Here is a 25777-nt window from a genome sequence, read left to right on the forward strand (position 1 = left end):
ATTTAAAGTGGATGGAATTTTAGGGGATGGAAATATATGAAAATCAGGTATATGCCATTATGTAAAAAACACTATGGCACTGTGCATTCCTTTTTTTATAAAATTTGCTACTATTAAAATGTAGCAACCTATAACATAGGGTAATAGCATCATATTTATAACAGAGTAGAGTATGCATTCATCTTGTTTTGTGCCAGGTTTAGGTAGCCTTGCTATTTGCAGTGGCTTCAGTGTGATGGCTTATATGCGTAAGACAAATGTGAATGTAAAAAAATCAAGACCTCGAGAAACTCTCATCCAACTGGCACCAGGATAATTTTTAGAGCAGTGACAGTCTGAGGCCTGGAGAATGCACGTATTTACCGCTAAATATTATTTCTGTATTTATTTATTTACTTACAATATTAGTAAATGGGAAAGTAATTTTGAGTGCTTTTAGGGATTAGAGATGATGGCACTAGGTACAAGTGCCATAAACGGGGGTTGTTCCTCTCTGGAGGATGGTAAGATGGTACTTTGTATGAAGGGGAGGTCTGTGATAGGGCTTAGGAGAGGGTGGTTCAAAAAACCTTTTCCTTTGCTGCTGCTACATGAATGAGCATTGTCCCCACTTACTATTGCATAGTATCTCATCAGTAAACATAGCAATTGCTAGCATGCAGATGTAATACTTGGAAAAGATGCATCAGTTTTAGCTTCTTGGTAGGCATTTTAGTAGTTGGAATTGAGGAGGTAGTGGGAACAGCAAGGAGTGTTAAGAGCTAGCCACCAGCCCAGGGTTTCCTCCAGGAGCATGGCTTCTCCATTAATCACAGTCTGGGGATATTTTGTACTACACTGAACGAAAATGCTTTCTCTCCCCTTTAAATCTCACTTGCTATTATAAGGTTAAGACCTTTCTAAAAGTCAGAAAGTATTAGTCTGGCTGGTGTTGATGCTTAACAATGATGAGATGAGGATGATTAGGAAAGTCAGTCTGCAGATCTTCGTTTTGACTTTTGACTTGTAATCAGATTGATGAGCAATTAAGAAATTTTTTTTAAAAACAATTGTAGTTTGTGTACTTTTGGTGGTGCTCGGATATTCCTCAGGGGATCTTAGTGGGGTTTGTTACAGTATAAGAGACAGTTGCATGAGTCATAAACTGTTGTCAGTTGGCATGGATAGCTCCATCAAAGTCAGAGGAGTAGCGTTAGTTTATACCTGCTGACATCCTGGTTCAGTGTTTCAGAGGTTGTAGTCAAACTTGGTCCAGCTAAAAATAAATATACTGCTTTCTCATATTTGCTTTTTTAAATCATGTGTTTGAATTGCAGAAATCTCATCAAGTTACTTTCATTTACAGTTAAATTATGCAGAAACAAGACTGAGTCAATTGGAAGACTGTCATTGTGAGAAGACTTGTCAAGTAAATGGATTGATCTATAGAGACAAAGACTCATGGGTTGAAGATGATCACTGCAGGAATTGCACTTGCAAAGTAAGAATTTCTAAAGAGTTTAAGGAGTAGGACCTAATTAAAATGTGAAAACGGTCCTTGAATACATAGTGTTAACTCTGAGAATTATTATGTTTTTAGTGTGCGTCTAGTGGCAGTATGAACAATAGGGAGGGAAATGGTAAAATAAATAAAAATTTGATATTGCTTATGTGCAAGCTTCATAAATAAAATCTGCTCTCCCTTGACAACACACTCTTATTTGTTCTACTTATATCTGAGAGGGCTTTACAGTTTTGGTGTGAAAGCGTGGCATTGTCTGTGTTTGGTTTGGAATTGTTTTCACTGCAGTGTTTTTTTCAAAAAGGAAGCATTATCTTAATAGTATTCATAGATGCTTAGTTGCATCTTGCATGGTGACAACATGCAGATTCTGTTTTCAGTGTTTATCACTGAAAAAATCGAGGAACAGAAGAGAATTAGCATGTAAATCTTGTGTCATTGAAATTACTTGATAAATATCTGAAGAAAGTCTTCGTTTGCTCAAGAAAATAAAAACCTGATTGTTAAAATTCTCAAAGTGATTGGCACAGCCTACAGAATGTGATGCTTATGTTCTTGTAAAGATGGGCTTGGGTTTTCCACTTAATGCGCCTTGTTCAGGGAAAGTGGGGTAAAACCAGTAATAAGTATCAAAATGGGGTGGTTCACCTTTAGATGCTTTTTGATTCAAGTTTATAGCTGGATAGGATTAAACTTCTTACTGAAGGATGGGTCTGTAATCCACAACGCTATTTTCATTTACTTAAATAGTTGTGTCTTCTGTGATTTGTATAAAATACTCACTAATTACAACAGTCGTAGTTGAATTTTGTCTTAAAAACCTTTGCTTAGAGTGGAGTTGTGGAGTGCCGAAGGATGTCCTGTCCCCCTCTTGATTGTCCTCCTGATGCTCTGCCAGTGCGTGTGGAAAGCCAGTGCTGCAAAATATGCAAGGGTAAGTACATCACACGGACCTTTAGTTTCACCCTCTATGTAAGCAGAGTTAACCTTGTCCTGAAAGCAGGCGCATTTTATAATGACTTTTATAGGTCCTGGTAATTCAGGTAACATGAGCCACAGTGGCAAACTTGATTTAAGAAGAAAATAAAAAATTGCTGAGAAATGAACAAATTTCTACGAATCTCTTTTTACCTGTTGTCAGTGTAAAATTATTCATCTACTTGTTTGGGGCTGGTAAGCCTTACTTGGCTTCAGCTTGTATCTCCTGTTGATGTTGAGGAGCATCAAGCCTTCGGTCTGAACTTTCTGTTAGCGATGAGTAATAAACTGAGCTGTTATCTTTTTGCCTGTCTTTCATTTTGGGTTGTTCTTTAAAATAAACATGACAGAATTTCAGAGCTTGAGTTAATACCACTGTGTGGAGTGATAGTTTGCTGTAATTAATTTCAAAATAAATTTATGAGAAGAAAGGAAAAAAAAAAAGTAAATTTTGTGATCAGTGTTATTGTCAGCTTTCAGTTCCTTCTTCTGAAAATGAAAGCTGTAAGTAGCATTCCTGGAAAGAATATTCAATATTTGTTGCCTTAGTGGTAGTACAAGGGACAAAGACAATTTATATATAGATATTTTAGCTGAATATTGATGCCAGTCTTACCTTAAGAAGCACACATTATCTTTTTTTTTATTTTCCCCCTCTATTCTTGGAGACGAGTAAACTTCATGCATGAATTTTTCAATAATTTTTCAATAATTCATAAGACAGGGGTGTTGAATTATTTTTAGATTTATTAGGAAAATAATAACACTTTTTTTAGCATTCTCACCTTTCTTCAGTCACTGAATTCATTAGTCCCTTGGACAAACGTCCTTTAGCTGTGATCTTGCGCTTGCTCTTGTTTACTCATGTCTCTCATTTATCTCAACTGTATGTTGGCATGAGTATTCTGCTTACTAAAAGATGTTTATGAACAGAGTACTTGGGTGGTAAAGTGGCTATGCTGGCCTGTATTTTTTGCCTCAAAATACTTTTAGTTGTAACGTTGAGAGTCTAGAAAGTTCTTTCATGAAACTGGATGCTTCTCTTGACACGCCTTTGCTGACATGCATGTATGCACAACGGTCAAAATGTGACACAAAAGAATTGCAAGGCACAAAATTGTAGATTCAACGTAAATACCCATGAATAAACTGTGTTCCTGTTATTTGTAATGGAAAGATGAACAATCAAACTTGCCTTTTGTCAGTGATTGGCACAAACTTGACTCGTTATTCTGACAAGAACTCAGCATGTCAGTCAATGGGAAGAGATGTATGGAAGTTGATTAAAATTGATTGTAAATGCCAGCTCCTTGACAGAATGATGCGCTAGGGCCACAGTCAATCACTTTTAGGTAGATAGTAGTAATTGCTGAGGCTTTCCGAAGAGCTGCACTGCAGGTGTTAATGTCTCTGTGCTTTTCCTATTTAACTATGATAGAATCATCAGTTGTAATTTGCTGTCTCTAGGGATTATTGAACAGTTTCCTGTCTTAGCTGAGGGTTAACGAACAAAGTAGCTCTAATGTCTGATATGTTAAGGGTTTTAAAAATGAGGCGGTTCTGTTTTGATCCCTGCCATCTTGTGTTAGCCTTCCAACTAACATTTGACAAAAGACATAATTTTGTCTAAAATCTCGTTATTTTTCCGAGTGGTGCATTTGCTTTCTGGTGTGTCCATTCTTTTGTTAAAAGCAGTCATGTCAGGAAAATAGACAGAAAGAAAAAGGAAATTTCTCTAATTAATCTTCTCCCAAAAATAGATACTGGAATTCCTAATTTAAACAAAACTTCCAGATCTGAAGTTTTCCTCATAAGTGAGATCACAACTCCTCAGGCATAAAAACTAGGGCAGCTTTAGAAGAATGAAGAAAACTAGGGTACCAAAAGGAAGAAGCCTGTTTTTTTAAATGCATTGTTGATGATGGAAACTGAGTTGTTCTGAAAATCTTGTGCGCTCGTGGTTTTTTGTTGTGTTTTTTGTTGTTATTGTTTGCGTGTTTTTTTTTTTTTAAAGAAATGAGGATTTTCAAGAGTGTAAGTTTAAACAAAAAGTCCTTAGAAGCAAATTTATGTCTGAAAGTTTATGAAGATCTAGCTGTCCTTTTTGTTTAAAATTTGGGAATCAAACTGGCTGTGACAGTTGCTGCTGTGGAATACTCCTATTGGTATCGCGCGTAAAGGGTACACACCTGTAAATGCTTGGTTCCCTTACCTTGGTATTCAGGAGAGAGCTTGAAGGTAAAACAGTTACTAGGCAGTCTGTGACTTCTTGTTTTTTAAGAACCAAGTACTTTGAACACTTTCACTCTGCATGCGCCTTGATTCAGGAAACCTTTGAGGCTTTGTTCAAATTGCAACATAGGATTCGTACCTTTTAGCTCTTCTTTCAGTGTCGTAGGTCAGACTATTACCAGTCAAGTGCAGAGAGAGCTGAAACACCACAACAAAGTTATTTTATCAGTGTTTAGCATTGATCTTGTTAGGAATGTAGAGTGCCTTTATGATGGATACTTGATTTGTGTAAGATCATAGTGGTCCAATGGTTCTCTTTAATTAATGGATTTACCATCCTCCTCTGGAATTGAAATTTAGACAGCTAGTTCCAAGAGGACTGTGATAATTATGGTAATAATTGACTGAGCTGCATGCTAGTGTGGCCTTGCTGGAGGTTACCTTCTTCACGGTGGCAGTAGTCCTAAGCTAAGCTAGTTGTCTCTGCCTTGAAATGAATGAGGAGTGCTCACGTGTTCTAGTCTGTTGGTTCGGTTGTGGAGCTGGTTATATTTAGCAGAGGGGTCAAAACTTCAGAAAGGGATTTTTTAGTAGGAGCTTTCAGTTTCCTGGGAAATCTGCTTATTTCACGTGTGTTTTAAGAATATTTTTCTGTAACGGATTTTTACAATTGTTTGATTCAGTAGAGTCATTCACTGCATCTAATCCATTTTTGCAGTGCTCCAGGAAGTTGAAGAGTTCACCTTTGTGCCCACAAAAAATCTGAAGGTTTAATTGAAATCTGTGCTTATATTATTGTCTTGATGAACAGTACACTAATAAATGTCTCCGATTCTTGAAGTGAGTCATGAAGACCTCTAGTAACACAAATACGGGAACTAATCTGCAGAATGTCAGTAATGAAAATATTTTCTATCGAATACTAATGAGTTTGATCCAGTACATATTGTCTTATGCTGTTATTCCTCCTCTTTAGTTTGGGTGAAGATGCTACTTGCTCTTAAAATGAACTTATTGTTAGCTACGTTGTTTGTAGTTATGTGTAATACTGACTTCTGATGAAAGCAAAATGCATCATATTCTTAACATCCATATTTTTTCAGTGTATGTGACTACTCGTTTTACTTTTGTGTTATACTTTGCATTTGTTTACTATTTAAATACTGATTTAATTTATTTACTTTTAATCTCCCTTCTCCTCTCAAATTACAGCAAAGTGTATCTATGGAGGCAAAGTGCTAGCAGAAGGTCAACGAGTATTAACCAAGAGCTGCAGGGAATGTCGAGTAAGTTTCAGTTGTATAAACTTTCCTGATTTTAAATGTATGTGTGGTGGTCGAAAGTGACAATGATAAGTTAGTGCATTTCTTTAGGCTTCCTTCATGCAAATGTGACATCTGTTGTCTTGAAAAGGTGACCTTGAAGCCAGTGAAAGCCACAAATACGAAAACAAGGCAGGAATATGACCCTTGCAGGGTAATAAAAACATGGGCAAAATGACTTGGAGGGATATTTTCTCTTTTATCTCCTGCTTTCCTGAGCTCTAGAAAAAGGTGGCAGCATCTTGAGCCAGTTACTGATTTCAGCCAAATTGCTAAAATTTGAAGCAACCTGGGTTATATTGTTTGAGTTACTCTAGATTTACCCTAGTATTATTTAAATTATATGTAGCCCTGCTAATAATTGAGGTAAATTACTAAGTATTGGACTGGACCGGGGTCTTTCTTGGCAACTTCATAACAGTCAACTACAGTCAGTATTTAAGAACACAGGTAAACGGAGGCTGGAGACTGTGTTAGATAGGAAGATTCAGGGAGTGTTAGTGAAGTAAAAGCGCTACATGATGTGTAAGTGTGGCAGAAACCAGTTGTTGTCAAGACTAGCCTTAGAAGACGAGAGTAGTAGTAGATGATTGTAAAAGGCCTATTGCTCTGCTGAGACGTAATTATTGTGAGTATGCATGTCTTTTAAATATAATTTATCACTTCAGAAAGGCACAGCTATTTTAAACACATTTGCTCTTATGTAATTTTCAAGTATTTTTGTTTTTGCATCTTGTTGAATTTGTAGAGGGGGAAGGGTGATAAAGAGGAGGCTTACAAATGTTATTGACAGATCAGTATGCTAGAACAATTATGAAAAACATTTGGAAAAGATTACAATGATCTGATTATTGTTGTGCTTGTAGCTGAGTGTACAGAGTAGCAATTTTATGTTCACTAATGGAAATGGACAATGACTGGTTGCAGATGTTGTGAAAGTAGCTTGTTACGCGGAATTACTTTGCTGCTGTTAGTGTTTAGCTGTATAGGGATGCTCAACATTGTATATACAAATACGTGGGCCAGGTTGTTGCCTTGAAGACAGACTAAGGTGCCTGTTATTTATAATACGACATAGAATGTTTATTTGAGAGGGAAAGTGCCCATATGAAATAAGTTGAGAACAGAAGGATTTTCACATTAAAGTGAAACCAGAGAGAGTGATCTGAATTATGTCAGTGGAACTTCTCTGTGCTATAAATAAGAGCGTTATATTCATTGTTATGAGTATGATAATACATTCATGAAGATTAAAAGCAAATACCATAAAATATCTGTCATATTTGGAATGACTAAAATAATGATGAAAAGAGCTTTTGCATTCTACTTATTGTTAAAGGAAATTGATACAGCAATGCTAATTGCAGTAACGTTGCAGTCTGTATTATTTACATCTTAATGGAGGGTGTTGGTAAGTATTTGAAACAGCATATGTGAATGCAATACCATGAAAAAAAATGAGTCCATGTTGGGGGAAAAAAAACGGTATTTCCATGTGTGGAAAGCTGTGTTTCAAGAAGACATTAAACCTCACCGGCAAAGCTTGTCATTCTGACTCGACAGAGTTTTTAAGTGGATGCTTACCTCTGCTTCTATGAGGTGATGTGTCTCCAGACAGGAAGTTCATTCAATGTGTCTTCAGCATGACCTCTTAAAAGCTGTAAGCAAAACACCTACTTATTTACTGCCTCAATTAGGAATGCTTACTAGATGAAGGATGAATGGTGACGAGTCAAGCTGTGGCTGTACCCATCATTTTCTATCCCATGCGGGCCTACTGGTGGACAAGGTGTTGTATGAATAAAGGAAGGGCTTTGTTCTAGGGGAAGGACTATAAAAAATTTAATATGGCTTAATTTTCCAGACTTGAAAAACAGACAAGTTTGAAAAGATGTTGATCTGTGAAGGAATGCAATAGAGGGCACACATCAACTGTCAATTTATTAGTGTTGGTAAAAATGACTTTAAAATCATGGGGAGTAGCTCTTGTGCCTATAAAGAAGGATGTCGTTGTAGGTGGGGTAATGTCAAGAGGATAAAGTTAAAATTTCACATTTCTATTTTTATTTGAAGATAGTTATTTTATTCTTTGCATAGGTACTGATCCAAGCATAAGAGGCTTTTAACTTTTATATTTTTTCCATCTAACAAAAATAATAATACTGATGGATCCAGATAGATCAAAGATTTTCTTTATCAGGTTGTGAGCAGGTTTTTTTATTTCTGAAAACTAATCCGGACTAAAAATGTGTTTATGATGCACATCCTCTTAACCATAAGCACAGATGTTACTGATGGACGGCCATTCTCAGCTGGAATCCTGCCCGCAAACACTCTCTAGATTAATCTACAATGACAAAATTAGTGCACAGGTGTTTCTAAGAATCGCAGAATAGTTTAGGTTGGAAGGGACCTCTGGAAGTCATCTTGTCCAACTCCCCTGCTTGAGCAGGGCCACCTAGAGCCAGTTGCCCAGGGCCAAGTCCAGACAGCTTTTGAAGCTGTCTCCAAGGATGGAGACTCCACAACCTCCCTGTGCCAGTGCTCGGTCACCCTCACAGTGAAAAAGTGTTTCGTCAGAGGGAACCTCCTGTGTTTCAGTTTGTCTCCATTGCCTCTGGTCCTGTCACTGGGCAGCACTGAAAAGAGCCTGGCTCCATCGTCTTCGTACCCTCCCTTTGGGTATTTATATGTCATTGGTAAGATCCATGCTGAGTCTTCTCTTCTCTAGGCTAAACAGTCCCAGCTGTCTCAGCCTTTCCTCCTGTGATAGATGCTCCAGTCCCTTACTTATCCTTGTGGCCCATGGCTGGTCTCTCTCCAGTATGTCCATGTCTCTTGTACTGGGGAGGCCAGAACTGGACCCAGCACTCCAGGTGCGGCCTCACCAGCGCTGAGCAGAGGGGAAGAATCACCTCCCTCGACCTGCTGGCAATACGTCGTCTGATGCAGCGCAAGTTACCATTAGCCGCCTTTGCAGCAGGGTCACCTTGCTGGTTCATCTTCAACTTGGTGTCCACCAGGACCCTTAGGGTCCTTTTCTGCAAAGCTGCTTTCCAGCAGGGTGGCCCCAGCATGCACTGGCACATGGGGCTGTTCCTTCCTAGGTGCAGGACTTTGCGCTTCTCCTTGTTAAACTCCTTGAGGTTGCTGTGGGCCCATTTCTCCAGCCTGTTGAGGTCCCTCTAAAAAATGCAAGTGTTTGTGCTTTAGAAAATTGCACCTTTCTGCATTCCATAAGTGGTTATTTTGGTTTGTGGATTTCAGCAATATGGTGACATGGCTCATTACAAGTCAATGGAAGGAATTCTGTAACTTTTGTTGGATCGGGAGTTTGCTGCTGATCAGCTAATTTCTGGGTTAATGCCTGTGAATGACATGATACCTATTCATAACCGGACGACTGTATTTGACAGCAAAGGGTACAAGAAGAAATTCCTCTTCATTAATGCTGGGAGTGGGCAGTCAGAGAGTGCCATACAAATGCTAGAAAGATGGACAGGGCTCCACTGATTTTTGGGAAGCTTGACTAAGAAGTTTTTCATAAAGATAAAGAACAACGTGGTTCCTAGAGTGACAGCTAAGGATGTTATTTAGAACTATCTCCTGAAAGGCTGATCAGTAACAGCTAAAACAAGAGCGGGGAAAAAACCCCAAACAAGAACAACAAACCAAAATAACCTTATCTGAAATCTTGCTATTATTTTCCAAAGCTGATCATCTGAGATGAGCTGTTTGTGGTTCAGATTTTCACTGCACATCACTGATTAGGCTTATAGCCAATTCTTTTTTATGTACTTACCTTCGTAATTACAAGAAATTTAATTATCTTGTTGTAAATATTTGACTCCAGATCTCATGCTTTGTGGATTGTATGTCACAGTTGGAGCTTGACCTATTTATTCCAGAAGAATGTCTTTTTTGATATCTATTTCTGGCCAGATTCTATGACTACATATGTGAATTGAGTATAAAAAGTTAGTAGTTTTTCTAAGGTTGCCTGAAGCAATAATTCTGAAGTGTGAACTATTCCTACTTATCTCAGTGGATAAAATCTGAAATCTAATGATGATAATTCTTATAATTGGATCTGTACTAGTTTATAACAAATTGATTTTAATCCAAAGAATACTCAACATGGAAACATTTTAATTGTTTTAAAACTTAATTATAGATATGTTCGATTTGTTTTCCCAAGACACAAATTCTGCCAAAAACGGGAAACTTAGGGAAATAAAATCTTACTGTCATTAAATTAATGGAATTCTCAATTTGTGGTGTTTTTTTTTTTAGCTCCTTGTAATTCACTAAAGAAGGTGTGAGCTTGGATTGAATTTGTCTCTAGCTTTTTGACTCAACCTGATCACTGATTTGACTTTCATACGATTTCTTGATTTCTTGCCATCTTTTTGACCAGATTTATTGTCAGTCAATGCTTTTTGTCCGCCTGTTGACATACCGTACCCTTTTTGCTGCAATTGTCTTGTCTGATCTTGAATAGGCAATGAGTTATAGCCAGAGCTTTTCCAGCTGGTAGTTTGATAACATGATAGTAAATGACGGCTCAGTGTGTCTGGTTCTTTTATCACCTTTGCTGCTGTAGTTGCACAGGCAACCGTGGGGGATTCCTTCCTTTCACTTACGGAAGTCAGATCAGAAGGAGACCTAATACCTCCATTAACTTCACTGTTCTTGTGTGGGCATTTGCTTCAACGATGCGTGCTGTATGTGATACTGTAGGGAACCGCTTTTTTTAAAAAAAAAAAAAAAAGGAAACCTGATGCCTGTGGGTTTTTTTAAATTTTATTTTTCATGACAGCAACTGATGCAACTTACCAGTAAAGACAATTGGGAAGCAAGAAAAATGACTTGGCCATGCTCAGCCTTAAGATTGCAATCTTAAGGGCATTGACTAGCAGTGCTTGTAGAATGGCCAGTTTTGCATTCTCTAGGTCTGCTGCACTTCTTGGTTGTAAGTCCTGCTAGCTGCCAGGCACCTTGTGCATCATTTGCACCTTGTAGACTCAGCAGGCATTTCTGCGTTCATATCTGTGTAGGGCAGCTTGATGCTGCGGGAGCTGATTCTGGAGCCTGAAGCAACGTAGCTGAATCAGTGTGGCATGGCTGGTGAGGCTAACTACCAGCAAAGTGTTTTACCTGTACTGGTTCTGGCACCTGAGCTGGTCTTGGCATGGTGTGGCACAGTGTCTTGTAGGTATGAAAGCAAGCTTCTGGCTAGCAGGGGTGTCTCTATATAGGGATGTTTCTTCATGCAGGGTAGACACATAGGTAATGTCAATATTCTCTGTTCAAAGTCACGTATTTGATCCCTCAGATTATGAGAATGGTGACTTTAATAACATGTTTTGTCTTTTTTTGGCATTAGTTTTCCTCTGCTTTCTTAGCCCTAAGTGTGTTTGGATCATATTTTTAAACTTTTCTGTGCAATCATGATAGCTAGAAAATGTAATTTATTTTTTGAAGAAAGCAGAAATTCTCATTCCATCTTTTCGTTCCACCATCTGAGGCATCATGAAAAAAATTTTGGGAGGAGTGGGGACTAGATTCATATTTAAAAGGTGTATTGGCAATATACCAGGCTGCCTGCTTTCTTAGTGGAGTTTCACAGCCCTTTGGAAAATGGGATTATTCAGGTGTGGACAGTCCTGTGGGATAGTTATTGTAGCTCCTACCGAGCAAAAATCCTGGTTGTTAATCTCTGCTCCACTTGCCAGTTCACAGTGATGGCATAGCTGCAGAAGGGATGCTGAAGAGGTAAGTTATGGTATGGGGAAGGCTGGAGGGGGATAAGGGAAAAGAGGAAGCTATTTTGGGACAAGATGTTAAGAAACAACTAACTGAAGAGCAGGATAGCTGTTTCGTCTGGAGGTATGGTGAAGCTGATTTCCTGGATGGGAAGAAGATGGAGTGAAATTTGGTGTAAAATCTTTCTAGAAAGGCTCTGTCTCTATTGTTTTAGAAAATTTCTGCTAGCAGCTAGACCTCCTATGTACAGTCTTACTCTAAATCTAGCAGAAATTGAAATCATAGCAATATCTTGACCTTGATTTACATTTTATACAGCAATTTCTAGATGGATACCTCAAGATGGGAATTTCTGCTTTGCCATACCTTTGAAGCACCTAATTTTTGGAAATTAGGTGATCAGTAATTCTAAAGAATAGACACTTTTAATTGGACACAGCGGAACAACACATGACACTTGAAAATGTTGGTCTTCTATCTGCTGTGTTTGTTAGAGTTGAATGACTTATCAGTGAGTGGTGCAGAACATGAAATAAGAGGAGTAAAACTCAGACTTGCATAAAGTGAGAAGACTGTCTTTAACAAAAACCTGGAGTGAAATTCTTTAATTCCTTCAAATACTTGGAAGGAAAACAACTATACTTGGAGACAACATTTGGAAAAACTGCTATAGAATTTTCAACTTAAGTGCCTTCCCCCATCCCCCGCTTTTTCTTTTCTTTCAACTCTGGGCATAGAAATGTCCAAGTAGATTGCTTTAGTTTTGATGTTACGGTGTAAAGAATGAATTTAACTTGCTGCCTGCTGGTTTACCAGTGTTGTTACTAGAGATTACCGGAGTTATAGATTGAAAATTATGTGATCCTTGCCATTGCACATGTTTTTATCAATGTCATTTTTTTAAATGTTGTTTATTTTCAGAATGGCGTTTTAGTAAAAGTAATAGAGACTTGTCCGCCATTGAACTGCTCAGAAAAAGATCACGTTCTTCCAGAGAACCAATGTTGCAGTGTTTGTAGAGGTAAGCCAGACGTTATGCATGCTTGAAAAGAATGTAAGTTGCTGATTCAATGCGGGGGGGAAAAGGGGACACACTGGAAAGAGCAATTCCTTTTTAATGAGATATTAGGTACCTCTATAAACCCGAGTCTATAATTAGCCTTCATGTAAAACCAGTCTGTGATATTCCTTTGGGTAGAAGACTTACCAGATACAAAGCTGTAATTGCTCTGAATTAGAGAGGGGCACGAGAAAAGGAAGAGTTGGGGGAGAAAGGGCCCAGTATCTCTTAAGAATTCCCATTAGGAAGAAGTTATGTTTGAAAAAGAGATATTTTATGTTGCTTAAACTTGCAACTGCACTGAACATACAGGGTTTTGGAAATGGTTTTTTAAGCTCTCTATTTTAAAATCGCAATAACAATGTTAAGATTCCAGTATTTGGAGGTTGATTTAGATCTGAGCTCTCTCAGGACTCATTTATGAATTAAGCCGGACAATTGCAGAATAAAAATGAAAAAATAAGCCTCGAGCCCAGAACCCCATTTTTCCTCCTTGCAGTGGGGTGTTGAGATGCAGGTTCCTCTTGCTTGTTCCATTTCAGCCCTGGTGAATCCTGGTTGTATGCTGGACTAGACTGAACAAGTCATAGCTGAAATATTAGTTGAGGAAACCCCCTTAAATGAGGGAAATGCAGGTATCAGGCTGCTATGCAGGCTAGAGAACTCGAGCAAGCTTTCCTCTTAAAGTGTGTTGTAAACAGTGAGCTGTTGGGTGAAAGGTGTTAGAATAATCATTGCCTGTGTGTGTCTGTGTTGTACCTCTGTTCCACATCTCTCCCTTGGTGCTGAGTCTCAGCTGAGCTTAAGAGGAGCCTGGTCTATCAGAGCAGGACTTGCGTGTCAGCCTTTAGTGATGCACCTCAGAAATTTCAAGCAAGAGGTCTGCCAAGTGAGCACTAGACATTTCCAGGCTTAGGTGGTTATTGGGGCCTGCTGGACTACTTGTCTTGCCTGTATGTAAATTCCTCCAGTATGATTGAAGAGGCCAATGAAGGGGCTCTGAATCTCTCCCTTAACTGGTAAATATTAATTAATAAATATGTGTAGTTAAATATTTACTAAGGCCTTGAACTTGAAAGCATATGCATGTGGTTGCAGGGGCCAGCATGTTTGAGACTGCTTGCTGGATCACGGTCTAAGAATATACACACTAATTTTTTTAAACAGTTTCTAGAAACATCTGTAACTATTTAAGCAAGCAGTAAATGTTGCTTCTTTGTCCCTCAGAGGGCTTGATATCTTAATGGTAGTTCTTAACAGATGGCCCAATTTGATGTAGTGGAGTACTGAAAAAATTATCTCCATTACTTAAAAGCATTAGAAATCTGAAAGCTTCTAAGTTGATGAAAGATAAGTTCTGTAATTATTCAGTTCTATATTATTGTTAATGATAGGTACTCTTTTTAGATATTCATCCCCAAACTGGTTTTATTATTTATAAAATAGCATGAATATGTATACTTACGTGATGATCTCTACAAGCAAAGGAAGGAATTGTACTTTCACTTCCTATGAATTCTGATACATGATGCTTTCAAATTGATACATTAAACTTCCACTTCATTTCTGCTTTAGCTGACTGCTAAAACAGTGCCACCCCCTTTTGTATTTCATCTTTGCTTTTTAAAATTCTTTTGAAAATTATACTTAAAGATATGATTAATTTTGTCAACTTTACAAAGGCATAGATTGAAGTTATCACTCCTAAATTGCTTTTTATGTCTTGAAGTAGAATATATGCTGCTTGACACTTTTACTTCAGTTGCATGCAACCCAAAGTGGTAGTATATAATTTCATCATATGTAGAGTGCTGGTGTTAAAAATGGATATTTATTAAGAATTCCATATTTGGTATGGGTTTTATCATGCAAACAGGTGCCCTCTGAAATGGCAAGCAGGCCATAGTTTCTGGTCCTGTCCTGTGCCAACATGTCTTTTACCGGGAAAGGATAGAGTGCTTCTCTGTTTTGCAATAACAACTTCTTTCAGAGACCTTATTCAGCTTTTATTGTCCAAACAAAAGTAGTGAGGAGGAAATATTGCAGTAAATATAGTCCTGGGTAATCACAGCGTTTATTGGAAGCCCACATGGATCATTTGCACGTCATGTGCAAATTTCACATTATATGTATGGTGATACAGACAATTCTTTGCATTAGCCCTTAGCTAGGCCTTTAGTTAGTCAACAGGATGATTAGTAAGCATTTACTAGTAATGTTAAATGAGAACCATAATTCTATGTAAAGCTTATTAGTGCATACCAGTGACTGGTAGGTTCTGTTTTTGTATCAGTTTGTGCTTTCTTTAGTATCTAGTTGTGGAAACAGAAAACTTCTACTGAATTTCATGTGCTGTAGAATTATAGAATATCTTTGCTGAATTGGGCAAGGGTAGGAGGTTTGTAGCTTGTGCTTTTCTGGCTGCAGGAAAGGGATTTCCATTTAATGAAAGGATAAATGTGGGGGATCAACAGAAGCAAAAAACCCACAGAGAAATATGGAAACTTCATGATGCTGTGGTATGAGACCGTACCCTCTTCAGGGATCTCTGTAATATTTACAATAATAGATAAGTGCCTAAAATAAAATAGGGTATGCAAGAAAAAAAAAAATCTGTGGTGTTTATGGTGATGGAAATTGTGAGTCTGCAAAGGACTGAGTTGAATACTGTAATGTACACAGCTGGTGGGCTTCCTAGGTAGTCATTATTGTTTGTAAATGGTTAGAAAAGTAAAGACTGCAAATAACATCTTTTCTTCCTGAGGTTTGCTACATGAGTTTATAGTATAGCAAAAGCTAATATATTGCTAAAAGCCAATTTCGAGATTTCAGTAAAATGATTGTATAAGGTGTGCAGCAAGGCAGGCGTAGTATGGAAGAGCTCTGCTGTACAATGACAGTTTATTTTTGTGATTTGATGTACCTGAATGCAAAAATGGGCCTCATTAGATCTGTATATAGAATCTATCCTTGAATGTTATGTAGAGTATACCTAGTTTTGCTCTTCATCTGTGTGCTTTAATATAAATGTCTGCTTAAACTATGTGGCTACTTTATACTTTTGGGCAGGACAGTGTGGTATTATTAAGCTCTCTTTTTAGGCTTATAGAAATTTTAGTTAATTTTAAAATTTTACAAAGAATCATTGTGTAATAAAAGATATTTTTACTACTTTTTTGAGGATCAGTCATTTTTCTTACAGTGTGCCTGCTACATTTTTTTATAGCCCAGGGACAAATCTAATACAAAAAATCGTGTCATAAAAGTGTTTTATTGTTCCCTTTAGCTGTTTTTCTCCTTGCCAAAGACAGTGTATAATTTTGAAAGAGTGGATTTTTCCTCTTTTGAATGAGTGATTCAAATAAAGTTTCATGAGAGAATTTTTATGTTGTTATGCTCACAATTTTAGTATGTAAGAAGAGCCTTAAAAGCCCTACCAGCTTTAGTCATGCCCTCCTTAAAAGAGAGTATGTGAGGAAATAATGAAGTGGTGAGAGTTGTTTGGTTTCTGGAGAAAGTAATTTTTATTTGCTATCCTGTAATATGGCTTGGCTGCCACTTTTACTTGTATTGCTTTGTTTTGTTTCAAGGAGGTTTTGATTCTTTCATTTAGAGGACGGGAAGGCTCTTCAGTTAGCATGTTTCTCATCTCTCTGTGTCTAGTCGTGAAACTGAGTTTTGCTTTTTCAGAAATTGAATGTTTCTCATTCATTGCTGTGAGGTATGAGTTATTTCAAGGTTTTAGTTTTATTAAGATTTAATGGATGTTGATAAATATGAATTCATTTATTTCTAAACATGGTTATAATGTTACTTAGGATTTAGAAGAGCTTTATATCTGAAAAAAAAAATCTTTATAAGCTTGTTAGGCTGTGCAGTACCATTATTCTAATGCACACAAATAAACAGTATGTAATAAGGTCTGCATTGATATAGCAGCTTGAAAGAATTTATGAAGTTATTGTTTTATGTCAGACCACTGAGTTCTGGGACCACAGTCTCTGAAGGCGTAAAAACTGCTGTTCAAAGTGCTTCATTGCTCACGACTCATTAAACACTGATTCAGATCATGAAAGGGCATAATTGCTAGTGCAAATTTTAGGACTCTTCCTATGAGTTGTCCCCCAGATTTACTTTACACATTTATGTAGTAACTGTGGGGTTAAATCATAACAATAGTAAAGATTTTGAGGCTAAAATTACCTTGGACCTTTTGAGCATTGCTAATGCTATTAATGGAAGCATTGTCAGCGTTCTTTTTAGAAGCCTCTGAAATGTGAAGCAGTGAAATGTGGATTGCTGAAGGGTAGCTTCTTGAACAGCAAGAGAACAGGGGTTTTACAGTTTTTGAAGTGAACAGCTAGGGATATTGTAAGAAGTACAGAAAGCATTACAGATCTTATAAGGAAACCCTCAGAAAAATGAGAGGCATGTCAGTGTTGCCCATTACAAAAGTAGGAAGAGATACGGATAGAAGAGAGATTGATTCCAGCAGTAGTCTTGAATGAGTTCTTGCATTCTTCATCAATAATTAAGCCACATTACCATGTATGTTAGGTACTTACAAAACTGGATGACAGCACAAAACAGCTTAGCGTGCTGCTCTGGAAAAGCAGATTTTAGGATTCTGGGGACTGGAACCTGAAGATGTTGAGAAGCTTGGAAAAATAAGAGCAATGTTCAGGTGTCCCAAAATGGAATAAATGTTTAATTTTAGATAATGTGACTTGGGACCACTAAGCCCTAGCCAGTTGTGCAGTTCCTAATGCTGCAGAAATGACAGTTTTATGTCTGCTAGCATGAAATCTGATCTTTTTCATAATTGTCTTAGTACATTTATTAATGGTCATTCTACAGTCAGAAGAAAGAAGTAGAAAGATGCAAATACATTCTTAAGAAAAATTGGAGCACACATTCAGCAGCCTTGATAAAGGAAGAGAGAAATGTTTGGAGAAGCAACAGAGGTCATCAGGCCCATCAAAAATCTAAACACACTCTTCAATATTTAATTCCCCTGTTGGTAGTATCTAATTGTATCTTGAATGTCTTGAATGACTTTGAAGGGCTGTTGTGCACATTTATGACTCTGTGTGTATGTGTGGGGAAAATGGTTTCTGACATCTGTTCTGAATGTGTTTATCTGTAATTTTAATTCATGCTCACTTGCCTTGTCGTATGTGTTGGCCTGAAATTAGTTTAGATTATCAGAACTGTTTAAGATTTTGTGTGCTTCTGTCAAATCCTCTCCAATTGCCTGCTTGCTCGGATGTGATGTTTCTATTTTAAGCCATTTCTTATATTTAGAGAGGAGCTGACTGTCTCAGATAAGACACTGCTGAATATTCTGAATAGAATTTACTGAAGTCTCAGTAATTCAGTTATTTTCACCTGGGCAATCGGAATGATGCCCTCTGCTAGCTGCCACCCATGGTTGAGATTCAGAGATCCTACTGCAGTATCAATGGGGGTTTTTTGTCATCTGCGTAGGTATTTTAAAGGAACCCTATAATCCATTTTACACCAAAGAATTAATAAAAATCAAGCGTTTGCATTCTTTTCCATTCTGCTTGCTTGGGGATAAGTAATTGCTCCTATGAATAGATTGGCCATGAACAGATCGACGTTTAAGTCAGTGCTTAGGTCCTTCCCCGATTAGTCAGGAATATAAGCATGGTCATTGGAGTCAGTGGCCCTGTGTATGTTCCTGACTGTTTTGCTGAATAAGAAAGAATTGAAATATTTAGCTAAATTAGACATTGAATTGGGATTGTTAAAGGTGAGAAGAACACAGCTAGCTTATTTCTTCACATTACAGTCCAAACATGAGGTGGCCATTATTTGCCAGAAGAGCAGGAAAAGCACTCAGGCCCAATATGAACCAAGATAGAGTAGATAGCATTTTATTCCTTTCTTGTCTCCAAAACCCCAGCTGGGGAGAGTGCAGACCAGGGTCTAAGAAATGTAAGAACAGCACCTTGGTATGCACCTCTTAGCTCTTTTGAAGTGCTAAATGTGCATCTTCATTACAAAAGAAAAGTACTTGGAAAAGCCTCTGATCCAATCAATGGTATGCCTACTCTGAAAGAGGCACAGTGAACCCTGACTCTTCTATACCATCAAGTACATTTTTTTTTTTTTCCTGTTGGTTAACTTTAAATTACATTTGTTTTGTGAAAGCTTGGTAACATACAGTGTCATAGCACCATGCATGCTCTTAACAGGAATGGCTTCCACTTTCCACTTACAGAGGTATTGAACAAGTTTTCTGAAATGCTGTGGGAAATTGAAGTTGAGTCACTTTTAGTCAGCATTTTTAAAAGGTAGGAAGCAGTGTTTGACAGGTCTTTTATAATAATAAATGCCAAGGCAACCTAGAGATGTAGTAGGTGTTCTATCCTTGTGTATTCCTAATGAGAGGAGAACAATGAAAAGTTCTTTAGAGCCTTTAATTACACACGTTACAGAACTGGAGCGTTACTTTTTTTTCTTCTATGCTCTTTTAACAGCCTTCAAGCTTGAAAACATAAGAAAGAATCTGATTCTGAATGGAGACAGTTCATATTTGAGTTGATAATAAGGGAACAAAAGCAATATAGGTTTTTCCAGAGAATTTTTAACAAAAGGTGACAGCTCTAGTGGTACAAAATGGGTAGTTAGGGTAGTCATGAGATCTACTGATGAATTTCAGAGGTGGCAAAAAAAGTGAAGAATTCTTAGGGCTATGATGTGATACTGAAAACTAATCAGCGGCTTGTGCTTGGGAGGAAGTGCTGTTAGAGAAGAGCGGCTGATCTGGGACTCGAGACTTGTGATGAAAGTTAATCCTGAGAAGCCATCCCTTTGGCTAATTTTAAGTGTTAAATTTGCCATAAACTAATCACAGCGTAAAATGTTGATTCACTGGGATAAAGAGCGTCCAGAATCAAAGTTTTTTTGGTGCAGAAAGTTGTATAAGGACTATTGTAACTAAAACATGCCGAGAAAGATGAAATCATTTTTACAGGTTTGGATGAGAGGGAAATATAAGTAAATAAATAAATAAATTTTAAATATCCTAAGACAGTAGTAACAATCCACACTAAATGAAAATGTGGTATTTTTATAGTGTCTAGGTTAACACACTGATATGTTACATTGATTCTGAGTAGTAGTATGTACCAATAATAATAAAATATAAAACTAATACTGTATATGAGTTCAAAGGAGAATTATTATTCTAAAGGAGTGGGAAATAGACTAGGATGTCATAGTCTTAGGGGAAACAGTGATAAAGAAACCATTATAAAACTTGTTGTCTCTTAGGATGCCAACAGAATAGTAATCCTGCTTGGGGAGTATAAATTAGATGCTGAATGGATAAGTTTGGGGAGATGTGTTCCAGTGTTTAGTTTCAATTATAATTATAAAGGCAAAAATGAGAAGTCAAAGACTGTGATTGTATAAATGGCTAAAGGCAGTGTAACTGCGCCCTTTTTTACCAGTATAAAATGTACCCAGGCTTGACAAGGCTGTATCTGGAATACTTGAGTGGTTTTTAACAGACTGTGAAATGAATGAAGACTAGAAGGGATATCCACAGTTTTCGTTAATGGAGTTGGTTCTTTTTCACAAGTTGGATTGCAATGAAAGAATGTGCTAACTGAGCCCAAGGAAGATGCCTTGGTTGTTAATAAAATTAATCTGAAGTTTAGGTGTAGAGTTGGACGTTGACACTGGGAAAGTGTCCTCCTTGCTAACAAGTGTTACATTTTTTTAAAAAAGACCTCACAACCCAACGTTAGATGATCAGACTCATAAAGTTGGAGTGCACTAAAATGACGAAACCTGAGTTTTAAATTAGTAGATGACTGAAGTGCATGTTTAAAAACAAATTAAAAAGCCTCAATGAACCACAGCTTCAGGATAGCCCAATGAAAATTTGCTAGCCCAATGAAACTTTGGAAGACTTTAGCTTATACTAAATATAGTTTTCATCTACTTCTAGATGAAAACTATATTTAGTATAAGCTAAAGTCTTCCAAAGTTCCTTAAAGAATATCAAAGCAAGGGATATGAACAAAGATCTGAATCTGGTGTTTAGATCTTAGAAGTCCAGGTCGTCTTTTTCTTGGCTGTCTTTAGGGGATGTTAGGAAACTTTGGGATCAGTGAACTAGAACTTTTAATTTGCTCCTTTATGACAAAACAGAATTGGCAGAAATTGGTCTTGGATTCATATAAGCGCAAGTTGGAATACAAGTAGCTGATGGTATGTCTGGGTTTCTGATTTCCGTCCTTCCAGGAGAGAAAAACCAGAAAAAATAAGAATTACCAAAATGACTGTTTGTAGATCTCAGGGAAATAGAAATTGACTCTTGGATATTAATAGAGAAAAATCCATCAAAAATACACCAATGGGGGGAAAAAATTCCTGTTGTCAAATTCTGTAAGGTATTTAGTTATCTCTTACAGTACTTCCAATGGAGTGCCTTTAAAGAGATAAAGTTGCGATTACTTTCATTTTAGACTTCAGCAGAGAGAGATTTTGACACATCTTTGAGAAATATTGAAAATCATGAGGGAAGAACAGTTGTGCCAGTTGTGCCTTTGTAGAAGTGGGAAAGTTCATCATGTTTGTAGAAATAACTTTGTATGGAATAAAAGAAACTGTTCACAAAGAAGCTGCTCAGAATTTGTGTCAAGGAAAAAGGAGAGATTAATAAAAATTCTCCCCTACAAAACATGATGCATGGATTAATTATAAGCTGTAGAAACAATCCAGCTAGTTTTTGATGACAGAATTACAAGGCAGTATGTGAGGTGGTTTTGACTATCAATATAGTTTTGTGTTCTAGTGCAACGTCTCATTTTTGCTCTTCTAAAAGCATGCTTTATTATGCATAATAAGAGAACTGTGAGGGATTTTTTTTTTATATTACACTTTATTATCCTTTTGGTGTAAGTTCTTGGCACTTGGAGATAAGGTGGCATTTTATCCTACCTGGCTTCAGTAGAAGACTAATGTATTGTCATGGCTTCCTGCTTTAAAGTTGTCTTTTCACCTGGCTAAAACTAGTCTTACAAATACATTTTTGAACAAAATGGTTTTACTGAGAATGAATTGATGGAGAAATGGAAAAGAAATGGAGAGATGGAAAAAGCCTGTGTGCACCAGATAGGTTTATAGAGAGAATTTCTGGAATGTAGCATGCCAAAGTTTTTGAGTAGTACAGTCAATGTAAATATTAAACCTGAATATCTGAAATAAACATGTTTTAATACCAGGTTGCATGTTCCTTGTATTTCAGGCCATAACTTCTGTGCAGAGGGACACAGATGTGGTGAAAATTCAGAGTGCAAAAACTGGAACACAAAAGCTACTTGTGAATGCAAGAATGGTTATCTCTCTGTCCAAGGGGACTCTGCGTATTGTGAAGGTAAACAAAATATTCAAAGACCTATCCCCTTAACAACCTTCTTGGAAACATAGTATTAAATAAACGGTTGATGAATGAATTTCATTACAAAGTTTGGTTTCATGATGGTGAATATCACAAGGGCCCTTTTTGCGTTCATAAATATGGATTGAAGATTGTAAGTGGTGCTGGACCCTTCAGATTACCTATCTATGGGCATACTTTGTTCTTGCAGTTGGGCCTTGGCACACCATGGTCACGCTGTCATTAAAATTTTTAAAATACCGTTTTTCAGACAATAGCACCTACCTTCTAAAATGTTTTTTAGAGAACATAATCTTTATAAGATGCATTAGTTTAGGAAGTGGGAATTCTGCTGACATTTGTGAGAAAGGTAAGTGTGAAGGTGTACTGAGGCTTGAATATAGAAATGATGATCTGCAGTCCTTCCTGAAGTACTTCTGTGGGCCTAGTACTTTATGGAAATGGTTTTCCTATGATACAGAAGAGACCTATTTCTTAGAAGAGTGTAGCTGAGGTACTTCTGTTGATGTATTACTCTATCACAGGAACGAATGCAATGGGGCATTATTCTCCTTTTTGTTTCTCAGTGTTTTCTAGAGCTTGCAGTTATTCACAGCTATGATGTACTTATTAAAAACTAAACTGATGAATCAACATATACCACATTCCTTCTTGCCTTTTGCATTGTGGTTTTTTTTTTTTTTTTAATGCCCTTGTATGTCAGGCTGCAATATTTAATCTTTTGGCCGTGACAGGAAGTTTTTGAACTACTTTGTAAAAAATATTTCCCTAGATTCTTTTTCCAATAGTACTGGTGATGGAAGGGAGATGGCATTTTTGACAAGCTGTTAAAATATACTGTAAGAATTGGAAGACATGCATGGACTGGGCTTAAATGATCCCACTTTCATAAAAAGACTTTTTAGTGTATGTAAGTGAACAGGACTGCTTTAAATAGCAGTTTATAAAGCTGTTCAGTAAATTGCAACTATAAATCTTATGGTATTTAGTTCTCTACAAACAAAAGTTTGAATGGTCCTATATATGCACTTTCAGTGACTGGGAAAACAGTTTACCCATTTCTTTTTAAAGGTAGGCAACAGATATACTGTATATAGAGAAACTTTTTTGTACAAAAAAACTGTGAGAAGAGCTGCTTTATAATTACTGCAAGGACTACTCAGAAATCAGAAGACAGTAACAAGGCTCTTTATCAGCTGTCATACAGAATCCAGTATTTGTTCTTTTTTGCTCTTTTAAATAAAATCAGTGCTTAGTGTATTTATTTACCTAGTAGCAAACTGTCCCTTTTTTCCTCTATGGGAAGAAATTTAAACATCTTGACTCAAATAATTTTGGAGATGTTGGCAGGGCATTAGTGGTAGCGGTGGGGAAAGAAAGAGCTTTTTGAAGAAATTGGCAGGAATTACAACATATCTGGTCTATGTTGCATTAAATTTTGGAAGGGCAAATCATATCCCTGACTTCTGTGCGTGTGGGTGAAACAGGAGGCAACAGAACAAACACAGCTGCTTTTGCTGCCTGATTCCATGGGATATACGAGAGAGAGGCTTTCTGCGTGTTACGGAATTATAAATTTGCTAGAAGGAGAGTAGTTCTTAGGAGGTAACGTAGAGAAGAGAAGGCTTTTTAGCAAGGGGAACTACAGACTGAGGAATCGATTAGCCAAGAGGTAACTCCTTTCAGCCCTGTGGAGAGCTTCCTTTTACTCTGCAGAACAGCTTTCTGCAAAATTTCTTTATATGCCTCTCTAACCCCATTTCTCTCATCTATGTGTTTAATCTGCTAAATAGAATCATTTCGTAGCTGATTGTATAATGTTCTCAAATGCATGATGAAGCTATGATTTAAATAAATGAGGTCAAAGGCATGTATCTGAAGGTACAATTTGGCAGTTTGTTGGTATAGTATAGGGGTGGATTTTTTTTTTGTGGAGTTTTGGATTTGTGAGTGTACTGTGTAAGAATTAAATGTGCAAAACACCTGAACAACAAGTAGTAAACATAAAAAACACCTGTGGAAGCAAGGAAGATACCATTCTCAGCTGTAGTTCTGAATTTGTCTTCATCACTCCTAAGCCTTTACACTTAAAAGATGTTTAAGATTACTGTTTCCTTTGAGACGGTAAAGTTAAACTATTTCATACTTGTGACATGTGCTGGTAAGTGGCACCTTAGTTCTGAGTGCTCCACATCATTAACTTGGAGCTTTCCAGATTTCTCATCTCTTCCAAGGTATTTGAAATAGTTGTGCATGTGAGTTCTGATGTATGGTATTATTTTACCTTACCTGTGTTTTTACTGTTGTTTCGGCTCACTCTTATTCACACAGTTTTATCCTGCTGGACCTTATGGCATCATTTTGATCTTGTAAGATCTCCGAAGAATTGCATCTGAGTCTACTTTGCTTTTTCACATGTATTTGTGTCTTTTTTTTTTTAACATTCCATATTCACATTTGCAGTACGGCAGAAAAAAATGAAAATAGTCTAACTTTTGTCAGAGAATTGGCACCAGCAAATTTGTAAAATAAATAACAAAAACCCAAAAGGCTTTTACTATTCATTCTCAGTAACTGCTTTTCAAGTAGTTAGCAGTTCCTCATGTCAAAATATACATAGGATAACCACTCGCTATATGTATTCCATTTTTTGAAATAACATAGATGTGTTTAGGGAAGACAGTTTCTGAAAACAAACGCGTAAATGAAGCTTGTAATGAATGACGGAGCTAAGTGGAGATTCTCCGTGTTCCGTAAAAGCAATGTATTTCACTTAAAAACAGAAAAGTTTGGTTTTTTTTCTGACATCTGCCTACTTGTCATGCATATATGAGACGTAATTAGAGCATTCATCATTTGCGGAGAGATGTATAGAGATACTTCTATTAATCATGTTGACTGAGATTTAACTACTGATGGGGATACTTAGGCACAAGTGTTGAACCAGTGTCCGTTTATCTCTGTCACATATGCATGGATAAATTCTGGGAGTAGCACAAGTAGCTAGAGAGTCCGATGTCTGCAGGAGGCAAGCATTCAAATTGTAGCAGCATGTGCACACTTGCAGCTATGACTTTTTAGCACATGACGTATGAGTACATGTGTTGAGGGCTGAAAGTTGCATGCATGAGTTAGTTACAGATGGCACAGCAGTTCAGTGGCAAAACCAGGACCAAAATGGGGAATTCGTTTGAGTCTGTCTCACGCTGATTCTTCCAGACACGTTATGTGATGTGTACAGCAGACCTGCAAATACTCTGTACTTCTTCAAAGCCAGAAAACTCCACAGTCTGTGACTACTTCACAAATATTAATAGGACAGTCCGCATAACGCAAACTAAGAGACAGGAAAGTGTCAGCAAATGGAGAGTCTGAAGCTCAGAGATGAAGTAAGAAAAACCAAGCCAAATCAGGTGAAAGTCAGGCTTGTTGCTAGCATGATTATCCTCACTTTCTAGATTCTAAGAGCCATCTCTTCT

The 25777-nt window shown here is 37.3% G+C and overlaps 1 protein-coding gene across 1 annotated transcript in view; it reads left to right on the forward strand.

The window, feature by feature from the left end:
• The window catches only part of NELL1 (NEL-like 1 (chicken)), a gene marked incomplete at its 3' end in the record, with an annotated part of 87128 nt that extends 64854 nt beyond the window's left edge, over positions 1-22274 (forward strand). The window contains exons 7-11 of the mRNA XM_009581001.1: positions 1346-1480; positions 2333-2435; positions 5924-5997; positions 12721-12820; positions 22146-22274. Of these exons, the coding sequence (XP_009579296.1) occupies positions 1346-1480; positions 2333-2435; positions 5924-5997; positions 12721-12820; positions 22146-22274 (541 nt within the window). The remainder of the gene's footprint in view (positions 1-1345; positions 1481-2332; positions 2436-5923; positions 5998-12720; positions 12821-22145) is intronic.
• Positions 22275-25777: the final 3503 nt, after the last annotated feature.

Source organism: Fulmarus glacialis, unplaced genomic scaffold (genome assembly GCF_000690835.1).
Source record: "Fulmarus glacialis isolate BGI_N327 unplaced genomic scaffold, ASM69083v1 scaffold5647, whole genome shotgun sequence".
NCBI classification, from domain to species: domain Eukaryota; kingdom Metazoa; phylum Chordata; class Aves; order Procellariiformes; family Procellariidae; genus Fulmarus; species Fulmarus glacialis.